General features: G+C 51.8%; 3 protein-coding genes across 3 annotated transcripts; 1 reads left to right on the forward strand and 2 right to left on the reverse strand.

Annotated features, from left to right (window-relative positions):
- Nucleotides 1-5,278: 5,278 nt before the first annotated feature.
- Nucleotides 5,279-9,370, forward strand: JN550_011724 (uncharacterized protein; the record flags this gene model as incomplete). Its single annotated transcript, XM_049310120.1, has 4 exons — nt 5,279-6,011; nt 6,060-7,321; nt 7,371-7,524; nt 7,572-9,370. The coding sequence occupies 4 exons, from the start codon at nt 5,279-5,281 to the stop codon at nt 9,368-9,370; spliced, it is 3,948 nt and encodes a 1,315-aa protein (XP_049166350.1).
- A 410-nt stretch (nt 9,371-9,780) lies between these two features.
- On the reverse strand, nt 9,781-11,003 carry JN550_011725 (uncharacterized protein; the record flags this gene model as incomplete). The annotated part of the gene is made up of 2 exons (XM_049310121.1): nt 9,781-10,908; nt 10,965-11,003. 2 exons carry the CDS (start codon nt 11,001-11,003, stop codon nt 9,781-9,783), a joined length of 1,167 nt encoding a protein of 388 aa, XP_049166351.1.
- Nucleotides 11,004-13,842: 2,839 nt separating this feature from the next.
- JN550_011726 (uncharacterized protein) lies at nt 13,843-14,227 on the reverse strand (the record flags this gene model as incomplete). Its single annotated transcript, XM_049310122.1, has 2 exons — nt 13,843-13,952; nt 14,026-14,227. 2 exons carry the CDS (start codon nt 14,225-14,227, stop codon nt 13,843-13,845), a joined length of 312 nt encoding a protein of 103 aa, XP_049166352.1.
- Between the last annotated feature and the right edge of the window lie 1,080 nt (nt 14,228-15,307).

Genomic DNA, 15,307 nt, shown 5'->3' on the forward strand with positions numbered 1-15,307 from the left:
CAATGAATGGGCACCTATGGCGCCTCTAGCTCCAGAACTGACGGCCGGTGGGGCCCATTTTCCAGCGCTCCTCTGGCCTCTCTGGCAATCTGGGCAATTTCAGCCGGCTTCAATGCGCAGAGGCGCTCCACGGCTTCCAGGTTCGTGGTGCAAGGGGGAACTTATGCACCAGAGGCCTTGGAAACGCTTCATGCAACTCCAGGGCGCCGTCCTGATTTGCCAGGCGAGCGTCAAGAGAGTCTCACTATGCACCGCCCGGATCTGCAGGTCATGAGCTCGTCTGCTCCTCTCACCAATCATCGCGTCAGGAGCCGACTGAGACTCAATCCGCCAGGCCCCGCCGTCCGCATTAGGCCAATTTCGGCCACAGATCGTGACCATCGTCGGAAGCCGCCCTGTTTCCACGCGTAAATCACTGCAGGGGTCCACGCTTTTCGCGTTCATAAGACTGCCTCGTTCCCGCTCTTGGACTGGCCCGACACTCAGACACGACGTGCCGTGCCTGAGCCTTCTTATCTGCCATGTGGACCGGCCGATACGGACGCCAGGAGGTTGCCAGCCAAGCGTTTGAATGAGTGTTCATGTCCCGCAGTCTGACGAATTCCACGACGCCCTCATCATCCACTCATCTCCCGCGCACCAGCCGGGCTGGGACGTCGACCTGTTCGCTACTGGATTCGGCCCTTGAGTGATGATTGGAGTAGACGGGCCATGCCTCCTTGAAATGTCTACTGCCTCAGCGGTGGTTCGCCCCAGCACTCAAACCCATAGCCACAGCCCTGGCAAGCACTTTTCTTCCGGGGTGGTCACTAGCATGTGCGTGTTGCAAGCCAGTACCAAGTGGAAGAAGCAGAGACTTCGTAATTAGTAAAGCGCTCGTCAGTGGGCGCAGCCAATGGGGGCTGAACGCATGGCAGCGATCCAAGGACGATGGCCCAAAGTCGCGACCTGGCCGCATGAGTCTTGACCTTCGGGTGGCTCATGATTCCATCATGGCCAGCTTTAGCGACTAAGCGGGCCCAAGAATTCAAACCTGACGGCAATGTCCCATCTCATATGGGACTAGCACCACATAGTGATCCCACGTAATTCAGTTCCTTCGCACAACTGTCAGATGGGAGAAGTGAAGAAACATACGGAAGAATCTGGGCTATCATTACTTAAATGTATACTGTGTATGTATCTGGCCAGATCAATTGCATTTATTGGACATTGAATGGTATCGGTCTGTGTTTCGCCGGCATTTCTAGTGGACTCACTCCCAGAATATCCCTTCCCGTAAGCTTCCTTTGTTGGGGCCTACTAGCAATGTCGGCTCGTGAACCGTTGTTGTATATTCCTCTGCGTCTCCTAAAGCTCAATAATGCTTCCGACAAATGCGCCATCGGCCCCTGGCACCCCTCATTGTGACAAGGTTGACGAAGCTTCAATTCCATGTGCGTCACCGTTGGACTTCAGTTCGAGGTCAAAGCCGCACGGCTCCCAATTACTATGTAGACGTTCAACAGCCTTCATATAGGCTCAACCGTGTCGTGTTCAGCATTGTAGAATGAGTGATGGAGTCCAGATAATCCTATCTCCGCGGTGCATTGCGAATAGCGTGAACAGAAGGGCATAAGCATTAAGATAAATACAATAGCGCACAGTACTTTGATGCCTTGGGTTTGTTCCTGAATGCAAGGAAAAGCTCTTAATTGAGGAGGCGAGTAGGCATAGCAGGCTATAGCCCGTATGAGCTATCAGCTGAATCAGCCACTAATAATTATTGGGAGAGCAGTCGTCCGTGGCGACGAATCGCATTCGCCACAAGAAGAAAAAGGAGACTCGCAGCTTTCTCAAGCCCAAGAAGTGCGTCGTTCGTCGAACCGAAGCCAGTCATAAGGCCCAAACATGAACGTCGTACCTGACTGGCCAATGTTTGGCTATTATTCTTGCTTGCAGCGCGTTATATTCAGAGATAGCTAGTACACCTTATATTATCTCTTTAGTCATATGCTGCTTTCTCATGATGTAGACCAGCTGGCACATTGTGCAAAGTATTGGTACGTATATACACAGCAGCCATGTTTGGTGTCCGTAAACAGATACTATCAAGCCTTGAACGATGAACTCTGTCGCAAATTAGGAACTGTTGAAGCTGATCGAGAGGCTCGTGAGCCAAAAGGTATCCTTTTAGGGCAGTCCTTTGAAGCTACCGAAGGTAATTTCGAACATGGAGAGAGGGACGATTCGCCGGTCTAAGATACACCAGTCAACAATGACTAGTTAACATCGTTCTCTGGAAAGCTCTCTGGCACGAATCCCAACAAGACCGAGCACTACGTTCTCCGGCGTAAAGTCTAACCAGAATCTAGGATTACAACACTACGCCTGGAAGAAAAAGAGCCGAAGTATAGGCAGACAATGCTGCGACTTTGCCCATATTGGCTGGTCCCCCAGTACTGACGTTAGATAGTCTTTGTCATTAAATTCTCGAGGATTCTAGCGTTTAAGAAGTCATCATAGTTAGGACCAGAAGCCGCTACAGTACATCTCATACTTCAACAGTCAAACCAAGCAGCCAACACCATCACCGGAACCCATCTACTTGGACTCGCTATTACACCTGCTTCCCAATAACCAAGTCAGCTACATTGACTGCATTGCACCATTACACCATGGCATCACCAGATTGAACCCTGTTCGTGATTGGTTCTGGACCTGGATTGGTCGTTCGGTCATGGCTTTATTCGGTTCAAAACTCTATCACAACATTGCATTATTTGCTAGGCATTGCGGAACAACTGAATATCGAGAAGAAAGCCTTTCAAGATGTCAACACCAGCCTGAACGTCGAACCTACCAAGTGGATGTGGCTGACCATGAAGCTCTCGTCCAAGCCTTGGATGAGGCACTGGCAGAGCTTGGCAAGCCTGAGTATATTTCCTACAATGCAGCTCACTCGTGGAGGTGGTTCTCACATCTCAAGATCCCGACATGATTCAACCTTGAAGACTATAGCAGGCATGGGCGACTATCATTTCTATTCCTGACAGCTTTGACAAATAAATTCTAACTTATGTCCCCAAAGCCTCCAGCTACTTGATTTTCAAGTGATACACGAGATGTGCAACCACGTTGGGACGGATCTTACGCGGAGTGGCTTACTTTTTCAGTCTTACTTATTGAATTGTGACGTTTAAATGTTGCGCTGTATTTTATTCGGCGTTGAATGAATGGCAGAAGTGAATCGCACCAATATATGGACTGATATAGACAATCCCTTACATAGAGCGCCCCAGTTCTGGCTCATAAGAGATGTAATCTTTAGCCACTCCGCTCTCTTTTAAATGCGACCTATATCGACACCATGCTAAGAGTATCAGGTAATTTGCTAGAAGTAGCGCTAGCCTTCGTCAAACAGACCTGCAAAAAGAGAGCCCGCCTATAGCAAAACGAAATGGAGAAGCAGGGAATCGAACCCCGAACCTTTTCTATGCTCCGAGAACATGCGAAAGAAACGTCATACCACTAGACCACATCCCCTTAACCTTCAGATGATTAGTCATCGATGTTGCAGACGTTGCAGCTGTTGCGGGATTTGTAGGAAATTGTGAAGCCATCGTGAGTCCGAGGTGTGGAGCGCTTAGGGTTTAGCGAGTGGATACTCGGTGCCAGGCCAAGCGGCATGATTAGTCATAAAAGGAGAAGACAGACTCAGTCCTTACAGATGAAGGTGAATTTGTGAAGCTCCGTAATTGTAAGTCAGTTGATCTCTTTATAATAGTCATAATCGTGTAGCTTGGTTGGGTACTCCTAACTTTGATGGATATTGCAGACCAAACACAACAATGCGCCTAGTGGCGAATGAAGTATCCAAACTTAAGACGTATATTTGCCTTGATTCGACACCAACACGCCAAGTGGTGGAAAAGCCACTCGTTGGTAAAGATTTGATAGGTGAGATATTGCCTCCGACGCGTCTACTCACGGGATCCCAATATTGAAGATGTGGAGACACTTGTAGAGACGTAGCCTATAAGGGTAACCTTGGGGCATGCTAAACGAGATACTTTACTCCGAAACTGTATCCCAAATCTGAAATGAGATGCTACTACAAGTTGAAAGCTTGGCTCAACCCAACATCGTGGTGGGTTAATGTGGTGTCGCACCCGCAAGATAGAGATTCTTAACCAAGGTCTCTATAACTTTTAACTACTAGCGGGACGCAGTAGATTATGCATTGGAACGATGGAGTGTATATAGTGCAAGTTGACTCGATTTACTGTCGCAGGGCTGGCACACAATACTTCACAGACTATGTAGGAACTATTCGTGGCTGCGTTTTGGCAAGCTCTCAGATGCCGCGGAAACAAACTTGATCGATCAAGGATTGAGTGAAAACATCAGTATAACCCTACGCAAAGGCATGGATATCCGTTCATTTACACGGGCATATTCGCACAGAGACCCAAGGACGGAGGCGTCCTTCCAGAAAGTGACTTGAACTTGAATCATGAATCTGCTTCTAGTTGCCGTTCTTGCCGCCGCCCCCGACAGTGGTTGCAATGCAGTGGGGCACGTCATTAGACTTCCGGCCCGCACCGCTGGGATAACGCGGTTGGGGTACGTACCTGGCGTATACCTATGTCTCCCCTCGTTGTGGCATCTACGAAACCAACCGTTTTTCATCGGCGTAACATGCTTGGTCGTCCGTCCTTCGCAGCATGAGACCATACATACCCTCACATTCCTCCTCCAATATGTCACGATGCAGCGTTTTTCTTAGTCAACCTGCAATTGCATCCACCTATGGTGCGTTGTGGTGCAAGCATCTCTCCAATCAGCGGTCAGGGAGCACACCCGCAGGATCATCTATGAGCCCAGCTGGGCTGAGGGCTGCCGATCTTCCGCTTACGTCGACCCAATCACAGCAGAAGCGCGGCCGCTAAACTGTACGTCGCGGATCCTCTAATCTGGAGTCAGGTGAAGAGCAACCTGGCGTTCTCGTGTGGGCGATGTCAGCAGCTAGACTTTGCTTTGTCGGGCCCGATGCAACATGGCTGTGTGTGCATGGTGGTGTGAAGCAACAATAGGCAGAACACGCAGAACACGCAGCCTTGTGGGACCTGTCCGCCCAAGCTCAGTGCGGCGAGGTGCTTATTAGAGGATCCGGCGCCACTTGGTCGCGTGTGAGACTGCTGGCACGAAGACCGCGTCACTACTGCCATGAGGCTGTATTTTTTGGCATAAGATCTCAACCCGGTATTGCTTTCTTGCGAAGAGCAGAGAAGAAAGAATGGCGGACGTGTCTGAGGGAGAGCAACACGAAGGCACAGGGGTGGAGTTGCAGCAGCTCACAGCCGCGCATCGCAGAACCTCCTCCGATCCTGGGGAGCGGCGGATCAGACAAGAGCCCAGGGTGCCTGGACCGCAAAATGATGCTACGGCAGACATACAAGACCATCCCGCGAGCTCAACTCCCCAAAGCTACTCTCACTGGAACCCTGAACCCGGCTTCGATCTAGTCGATGGAGATATCAATGGCCCTGGCTACAATGAGACCGAGGTTGATATTATCGCTGTGCCTTGCCCGGGTGCTTCACCTTTGGACACATGGACGAGAGATCCGCTGCCGGAAGGGTATTTTGGAACGACGCAAGCGGAGTTGGGGAGCTATCCGACTGCGAAAGAGCTCCCCGGGCATGCCATCCTTTCTCCCGCGATCAACCGACATCTACCAAAGGCGCAACCATTGTGGGTTCGGCAGGGCATCCGCATGGAGGCAGACACTGCGCGCGTGATGTTGTATCGGCACCGTGTGCTACAAGAGGGTGTCACCCTGGAGCAGCTTGCCGATGATCTGATTCAGAACCTTTGCCAAATGCGCGCGGGCCACGAAAAGGCGCGGCCGATCTTCTTTATTTGCCATAGTATCGGTGGCTTGGTAGCCAAGCGGGCACTTGTCAAGGCGAGTCAGGACGAGAAACTGCGTTGGATCATATTTGATTGTCATGGAATGACCTTTTTCGGTGAGTCTGATCTCTGACTGGTTTTCATACCGTGCTGAAACGTCCCAGCCACGCCTCACCGTGGTTCAAGCTATATGTCGATGCCAAATCTTCGTGATAGCATTCAACATCTTCTTTGCCTGTCAACGCCTTTGCCGCGGTCAATGACTGACGAGCTTCGGCTCAACCACCGTCCGCTGCTGAAGCTCCACGACCGCTTCACTGATATCGCAAGCGAGATGCATATATGGACTTTCTACGAGACTATGGACTCTCAGCTTTCTGGCCTCGGCGTGTCTGAATTCGACGAGGTCCACTTCAGTGCTCCGCTTGCGTCCATTAAATCATGCCTGGTAGGAGGCAGATACGAACAAGCCTTCTCTCTTGAGAGTGTGCATACGAATTGCGCATCTTTCGGTTCCAAAAATATGCGGACTATGGACTCCTATCTACAGGATCTGGGACAGGCTGTCAAGAAGGCTCAGAAGCTCAGCTCATCTTACGTCCATACGCCGCTGAAGTTGGCTGACAACGTCAAGCTGGAGCTTATTGGGTTCTATGACGACCCTGATCCCGACACTGTGTCTGATGTCAGACTCTACGTGTCAAAACACTATCTGAACGAGTTTTTACAGAAAGGTCCGGAAGATTGCTTGAGAGAACGTCTGAACACAGTGGCGGCCAAACCGCAGCGAGGAGCTACGCTTCCTCCACCAAGGCCAAGCTCCGGCGGGTTCGGCAACATCGGGTCTGGCGCCCTAGGTATATGGAACAACGTTCAGGGGCTTGGACAACGGATCCTTTCTGGTGGCTCTGCTCGTTCTGGAAGTTCACCATCAAGCCCACATCCACATCCAGAGACTGGTGAAGCACGCCCCGAAATTGTGGTGACGAACCATGGTCAGCGGCCGGCCATTGCCGAAGGCCAAGGCCGTGTCGTGTCCGAGCCCACAGTAATGCCCTTGAGGAGCCGTGGACTTACTGTGCCTTCCCTTTCGACGCCAGGCTTTCATCGACCGAGTAGTCAGGGAAGCAATCGCAGTGATCCGACAGACAGCGATGAAACCGCACATACGTTGATCAACGCCACTGAGAACAACATCTCACCAAACACCACTCCAATAGAGCCCCTAGGTTCCCAGGCCACCCAGGATGCTGTTCCGGGCATTGACGAGCGCGACTTCAATCCAACTGCTGCAAAGGCTAGAAAGGACAGAATCAGTCGAGTATCAGCCCTGCAGGAATTGACGGCCGGCTTCTCTCGACCTGACCCCTCAAAGCGGAAGTTTATGTGGATTCACCTGCCGTACACCAACCCACACTGGGTCAAGGTAAGCTGCCTTGGTATGACTTTTCTACTCGACGCTGATGATCGTTCAGAGTATCTTTGATAAACTCTCCGAAAGCCAACAATGGAACTATACACGACTACTGAGGAATGAGTACTGGGTCGATAGACATGTACATGGACGGCATGGACAAGCTCATGCCTCCTACGTGAAGCCGGGTTGCGGCTTTGTGCCAGCCGAAGCTCGTAAGTGACACTCTTTATAAATGTCAACATAAACTAACCGGTCACAGATTCCCCTCGCCCTCCCTCACCAAGTATTAGCGGACGCAGTAGTCCAGCACTGAACAGCCCACCACACATCTACCTCTACCTTCCTTATTTGCACTTTGATACATATCTCAACCTTGTACGGCGGCGAAACATCATTCGTAGGCGCATGGGTCATGGTAGGGCAAGGCCCGTGCCTAAAGATGTTGCCGAACTGGATTCGCTTGATCTCCGAGTGATTTGGGAGTTCATCGGACATGATCCACCGCTGAATACCCGTCGCACAATTGATCAGTATGGATATCCATCGCTTCGAGATACTTATGCGCGCGACGATGACCAAATGCTCTACAAGCTTACTAAGGAGCGCATCACCCTCCCATTCAAGAACAAAAGAGACATATTCCGGACTCGGGCGATGAGAGAGCAGTCTACAGCGTCACCAGTTGGCCGCTTCGCTTCCGTAGTCGACACTGTTAAGTCAGAGCTATTCATCCACGACAAGCGCGAAACCACAACCGAGATAGAGGAAGATCTGCTAGACGGCAACGTCTTGATGGTGGACCAACTCTGGCTCTGGGCGGTTGACACTACTACACTGACTACCTTCTTTCCGAAGAGGGATTCGCACCCAACAGAAGGACCCATGTTTCAACAGGCCGATCTGAGGAACAGCGTCTATAACGAACTCAACGGTGACCTGACCGGACGTTGCGAGAACTCCCTAGACCTCGCAGCTTTCATTACCTTGCACGCAGTGACCGTCCTCCTGGACAGGACCTCGCACCCCGACCTCGAGATATTCCGCATCTTTGAGGAGGCCATCGGCATTCTAACCGAGCGCATGACGTCCTCTCTCAAGCGGTTCAGAATGCAGACCTTCCGAGACAGGATCGCCGATTCCGATTCAGACGGCTCCGACTTTGAGGACAACCGCTCTGAGTCCATCAAGCAGCGCCACAAGCGCGAGCTCGAGCAGGCTGAGCGAGAGAACCGCGAGAACACGTCCGCGCTCCTCGAGCTGCGCGACATGGACGACGAGCTCAACACGATGAAGACGCTGTTCGCGGAGCAGACAGACGTGATAGGGAAGATGCGCGACCTGTACGACAAGCCCGAGCTGCGCGAGCACACGCACAACGGGCGCGCGTTCCTGGACGAGGCGCTGGCACGGCTCGAGGACTACGACAAACAGGTCTCGGACATGAGCTACCGCATCGACGTGACCCGCAAGGACTACGAGAAGCTGCTGGAGATGGTGCAGCGCCAGGCGCAGGTGGACGAGGTGCGCTGGAGCCGCCTGCAGACGGAACTGGCCAGCACGCAGAACCTGAGCGTCATGATCTTCACGACCTTCACCGTCATCTTCCTGCCCCTGAGCTTCTTCACCAGCCTTTTCGGCATGAACACCAAGGAGTGGGGCGGCGACGAGGACAATTTTGTCAGCCTGCGCGACATCGGCGCCATCTCGCTGCCCGCGTCGGCGGGGCTCATCGCCCTTGCGCTTGTCGCGGCGTTCAGCAGCCGCGTGCAGAGCGGGTTCAAATGGGTCTTCCGCGTCTCGAGGAGCGGGGTCGCTGGCATGAAGGAGAACTTGGGGAAGATGCGGACGGATAAGCAAAAGGAGGCGCGGCTGAGTCGGAATAGGTTAAAGCAGGAGCGCGAGAGGCTGGGCCGGCGCAAGAGAGAGCGTGGGTACGACTTCTGGGAGACCGTGAGGCTGGAGCGCAAGAGTGAATATCAGATCCCCGAGCTGAACCGGAAACGGGCTACGAGGCGGAGGTTGGCTGGCAAGGGGACGTGGAGGCATGCAAAGGGGTAATGGATTATCGAGTTCTAGTGTATATGTGATTCAAGACTGGTGAGGCGATTCACTTGCGGTAACCATCAACATTTAATCAAATAAAACTATACCAAAGATTTGTGCATGGACTCTTGAAAAATGGTACCGGAATTATCTGGCCTGCGTTCATAAGGGCTGCGGCTTTGACAAATTAGGTATGTGGCCCCTCAAGTTTGAGTGCCACTCATCAAGGTACTAAGGACTCATATATAATCGAGTGGTGTTCAACTCAGTTTCTATTCCAACCCAGTTCTGTCCTGTTTGGTGTCGGATTCGCTAAACCCGTGCCGGAACTCCTTGCCCATTCCATTATATACGCCAAGTCTAATATATGTGATGCGAAACAACTTTGGTTGTCATTAACTTTCATTGAAAATGGCTGGGTTCTGTCATGAGTAGTTGGAAGCTCTGGCCGAAGCGATTCCACCGCCGCTGTTCGACTTGTAGTCGAAATCGTCCTGTTGACGGACAGGCGGGTTATACTCTAGAGCTCGCTGCTTCGGCGGAGGGGCCGGGAGCGCCAGAAGTCGCGCTCCTGGACTCGCCTTCGACCTCGGCTCAATGTCAACCTCGCTCTCGAGTTCCTTCATATCATGAAACCGTCCAACGTGGTTGATGAGCGACGAAACAGAGGGACAGATAGCATCTCGTTCCCGATGCCTGCTGCAGATGACACAGGCGTACTCACCATCGGGCGTGTGGCATTTGACGACGAAGCGCTGGCCGAGGTGGAACTCACGCTCCTCGATGACTTCCCTCTCGTACCTCCCGTCGGCAATGAGGCGAGGCGCACGCTTGTCAATGACCCAGAAGTCGTCCGACTCTACATCCAACCGTACGCCACAATCGGGGCATCTGCAGCTGCCGCCAGGGGCGAAATTCGCTGCAAGGGGTTTGTTTCTGATGTACTGTAGATCCAACGCGTACCTGCAGTAAAGCGGTTCGGTTTCCAAGACCGTCGAGGACCGTTTCGGTGGTAGAAGGGCTTGCGGCGGCGGCGGCGCTTCGAGCGCTAGCAGTTGCCGATCACGCTGCTGGCGGAGGGCGTCGAGCGAGCCGTCGCGGGCGGCGTTGGAGGCAGCGATGAGCTTGGCCATGTCCACCCGGTCGAGCTGCCGGCCGCTGTACAGTGCATCCTGGAGGACGTTTATGACGGTCTGCTGCAGCGCAATGACCTGGGCTTGCAGCTTGTTCTCCGTGGCCGCGTCGCCGACAGCGAACCTGCGGCCTAGGCGTGCATAGCCGTCGTCGAACTCTTTGCTGATGGCAGCGCCGGATCGTTGGAGGGCGTAGCCGACATCGTCTGTGCCCCGATCGCGGTCTCTCATCCGGTCTTCGGCTTCCTTGCTGCGCTTCTCTGCCTGCTCGATTTGGGATTTCAGCTGGGCAATCTCGCCATCCTGCTTCGTGTCCCTCTTCTTCTGCTTCCGCTTGTCCGCCACGCGGTCCCAGAGGCCGATGGACGAGGTAAAGGTGCCAACGAGTGTTGAACACAGGGTCGCTATGATGAAGGTTTTCTGGCGGTAGGGTGAGCCAGGGCTTCCACTGAGACATGCAGACTGCAAGCACGTACTTTGAGGTTTTTCTCCTCGATCATATTAGCGTAGTTCATCCTGGCGACGTTGTCTTGGCTAGCTCGCTAGCCGCCTCGATCTGTATGCACGTAGGGGGCGGCAGAGTTGAAGAAGCAAAGCCGATGGAGGGGCCACCAAAGGCAGGAGGAAAAGAAAGCAGGCCAGGGCAGATCAGGGCAGGTCGCGTGAGGCTCGACCAGTGTTAGGAAATGGGATGATCCTCTCGCTGGCTAGGGGAACGTGGGACATGGACACGGCGCAGACGGACGGCAGTGGGGTCAGAAAGAGATAATGCAGCATAGGGGATCACGAGTTATGGTCTCGCGCAACCACAAGTCGGCGAAACGCACGATGATGCTAGAGATTCACAGGGTCCAGGCTGCTGACCGCAATTTCGCGATCCGACTTGACGAAACCATACTTGCCGTACCAGTCCCCGCCCAATAACGACTAGTTCCAACCCGACGTCTTGGAGGCTTCAGACGGGCTAATTCCCGCATGGCGGCCGGGATGGGGGATGCTGGCTGGATGGTTCGTGTTGGCGTTGGGCCGACAGATCAGGTCGTGAGGCATGACGTCACAGCGGTGAGCTCCATGTCCTCCCGTCTCGCTTCCTGGCTTCCTGGCTTCCTGTCGGGTGTCTGGAGGATTTCGGTTAACCTCCATTAGCTAGTGTTGGCGGCTTGGGGGGACCCCTGTCTGCTGTGTGTTCGTCCTGTCTTCCCGGCAGTTAGCGCCTCGGGTTATTTTTCACCAGCTTCGGGCGCTATTTTCGGCTCTGGGGCGGGGTTGTCGGGATCGTCCGTCTGACGGGTGCGTCGTCGTCTTCGTGATGAGGACAGATGCCTGGCAGGCTGGTTTGCCCGTGTGGCATGGTGGCTTATCTGCTGTTCTGTTCGATGCGTGCAGCGTGAGACGACTGATGTCTGTCTGTACCTAGGTAAACACCGGCCAAGAGCAAACCGCCGCGCAAAGAACCGGCAAATGCCCTTCCCGAGTGTTTCACTTATTTACGGGAACCCAAACCGGCAGGCAATGGGAGAACGGTGACTAGCCAAGCGGAAACTTGGTTCACAAGACATACAACCGCTGTTCTACCCTGCGCCCCCACTGGATGCCAAGCACTTGACAACTTTCAACCGTTCTTGGCTGTGTTATCCGTGGAATGACTCCACTTGACTTGGTAAGGAAATAAGCATTTGAAATGATATAGTGCTGATATACCCAACAAGCCACATATTCGGGTATGGTATAACTTGCAAGGTAACTCCAGAACCTCAACATATATTTTACCATCGACGACGAGTGTGGCTTGCACACGGTTCCCGAATGTACCAATCTCCTGATAATCCTAACCGTAGTGTCTTATGAAAAGGGGCATCCGCATTTAAACATCCCTCTTAGCAACAACCCCAGCAGCCACAGCAGGTTTTGGGGGCATCATCCCGAACTGTGATGCCACTGCCAGCACAACAACTGCGAAAAGTTCCATTTCAGCAAAGGTCCTGTACTGGCAGTTATGAGGACCCAGCACTCACGTTGGTATGACTTGGCAGATATTGCTGGCTCGCTGACCCAAAGATGTGGTTGGAGTTGGGCTGGCCACAGCTATCATAGCAAAGCCAAGGACAATAGCAGGAGCAAGGTTGAAGAGATTCATCTTAGATGAAGTGAAACCTGTACGTGTCGAAGCGGATAGGGGTCAAATACTCATTAGTACTTTCTCCACACCGTGGACTGCTATGCCACGTTATATAGGCCTGTATTCCAAACCTTCCGCTATTCAGAAGGATGCGAATAATAATACCATCCCGAGACGCGATCATGCGACGAAGTGTCTTGAGAATATTTGCTCGTGTTCTACCGCCGCGATTGGCTGTGCCCTAAGGCCGGCTCAGGCTTACAAGACGAGGCTGATGACGGGCTGAATCCCGTCAATTGTCTTCGCCAACCAAAATGGTCAAGCTAGGACTACTAAGCAATACGGCCAGCCCCGTGCCCCACAAGCTGGCACGAGGTATGCAAATTTCCTTGAAAGGTCCTTTTCTTCTACATGCCTAGATTGACGATCTTGTCACACTGACCAAATTCTAATCGGTGATACAATATGGATGTCATAATCCCGGCCCAACGGAGTAGTTGCGTTCACCTGAAGCAAATCTTGCATCCTAGTAGGGCCGATTGCGATGACCAGGGCCTAGAGCAAATACTGCGTTGTGACTATGTCTCGTTGGCGCATTCGGCATGGCCCAGGACGCCTTGTGACATCTGCTGTGGTTGACAAGGTTCCCATCACATTTATGGAGATGACGGAAGGATTATTATGGAAATTCAGTGAATCCCCCTTTTAATAAGCTATTCTATAGCGCGATATTGCCATTGTGTCCAGTTTCCTACCGTGTTCTTAGATAGGATGGCATATGTATGTAGTGTATCCATGCATAATTGCACCAAATGCTTAAGATAGATCAAGAGCACATCACTGGGACTCGCTGTGCGCCACTCTACGAATAATTAAGTAAGACGTTCAGGTTAGTTCAGCAGCTATCATTATCGGTCGCAACACGAGTACCTAAATTACGTATTACGCAGCTGAAGCTTGGATCACAGGGGCGGGTGTTGGGGTATCCCATGAAATATGCATATCTGCAAGAAAAATGAATCTTGCCATCACTCGAAATCATCGTTAGGCGTAGCACGCAACACGTAAGATGTAGAGCTCGGTTTATTCATAGTAAAAGAGTGATACTGCTGCAGCAGGGAAAACATGACACGAATAGAATTGTCCACAGGCACCTTGCATAGCCCTCATTTCCGGCCCAATCGATTGGGCTGATCCCCGACCCCATGGGCTATGTTTCTCCAAAAGCCGCTCAATCAGCAGTTGTCAACAGAGAAACTCTGCCATCCACCAGCGCGGGGAACACATTCGTCCAAGCGGGCGGGAGTGGCGTGGTCGGAGCAGGAAGCATCAGAGTAAACAGTGACTATGGATGAAAGTAAGCCATGATTACGCGCAAGATAGAGAGGAGAGTTTATCTTCGATTCTTGTCTACTTACCAGTGCATTTGCCGCTCAAGTTGCGAGTGTCGACAGCTTTCACATTGGCGACACCAAACTTGTGGCAACCGCTCTTCAAGCCTCCCAAGGTCTTGATGTAGTCGCCATCAGCGCATTTCGTCGCAGAGAAGAGGTTGATCGTGGTGGCAGAGGCCGCGGCCGTACCGAAGGCCATGATTGCGGTAATCGTCGAGATTTGCATTGTTGCTTCTGTGTGAGAATTCTTTGAAAGATTTGAAGGACTTATTGATGGATGGAGATGGCTGGAAAATGTGGGAGCGATTCACTGCTTTTATATTCAGGTATTTGCTGTGTTTGGAAATGGTTGCATGTTGATATCCGTGCCTGACGTACCTTCAAGAATTTCCCTATCTAGCGAACAGTTCTTCTCGATTCTAGGAGAATCGAGGTATCGTGCTTCAAAGGCTCGCTTCATTCCACCGAGTACAACTTAGCTGCAGATACAGTAACGTCATGATGGTGGTCAGGTCATGAGAATGACGGCCTAAAAGCCTACTCTGTAATTCACTTCCATCAGACACTCGGTTCCTTAAAGGGCATCTTACGGCTGTTCAAAGAGCATACTAGATGTTCCATACTAGCGCCTATAGTCACTTCAATAAGCTATTGGTCCCGGAGAACTCATCTGGCGATAGATCTGCACCTGCAGCCGTCGCATGACGTGAGCGGTTGCTTACATCGCAACATAGCCCTCTCTAAAGCTAGCTACCCCTTACATTGATCTAATACATACATAAGCGCATTGAAGGGAATAGCAGGACTGGCCCCTGGAAACAATGATTGCGACAAGTTCAACTCATATGAACCTTACGTAGCTATGGTGTGGTACCGCTGTACTCTGCATTTGGCTACAATTCCGATATAAAAGCTTGGAGATGAAGGGTAGTGAAAGTGATAAGGAATCAGACGGCGACAATATTGTTTTTCAGATACTGCGCACCTGTTTCAAGAGGCGAGATGATAATGTAATAAGTTGCCAATCCACCATAAGCCCAATAGAGAGACTGGAAATATTTTGGGGGCAGCTAACTCGCAAGTAATTAAAAGTAGAGTTTGACGACATCAACAGTTAGCCTATATATCAGTGTGCTGGACACTATTAACTGTAGCATTGAATTATCGGTTGTAGGGGTCAATAGGTATGGTTTGGAAATGGTCTTCCAAACCACACCCTGGGAGTTGTTTCGTCCCACTCGAAAGTCAAGTTTCATTAAGACAGATATCGGCTAGTACCGTTCAGTTCATTTTCATTTCCGTGTTT

Source organism: Neoarthrinium moseri (genome assembly GCF_022829205.1).
Source record: "Neoarthrinium moseri strain CBS 164.80 chromosome Unknown scaffold72_Wmoseri_CBS_16480, whole genome shotgun sequence".
NCBI lineage: Eukaryota > Fungi > Ascomycota > Sordariomycetes > Amphisphaeriales > Apiosporaceae > Neoarthrinium > Neoarthrinium moseri.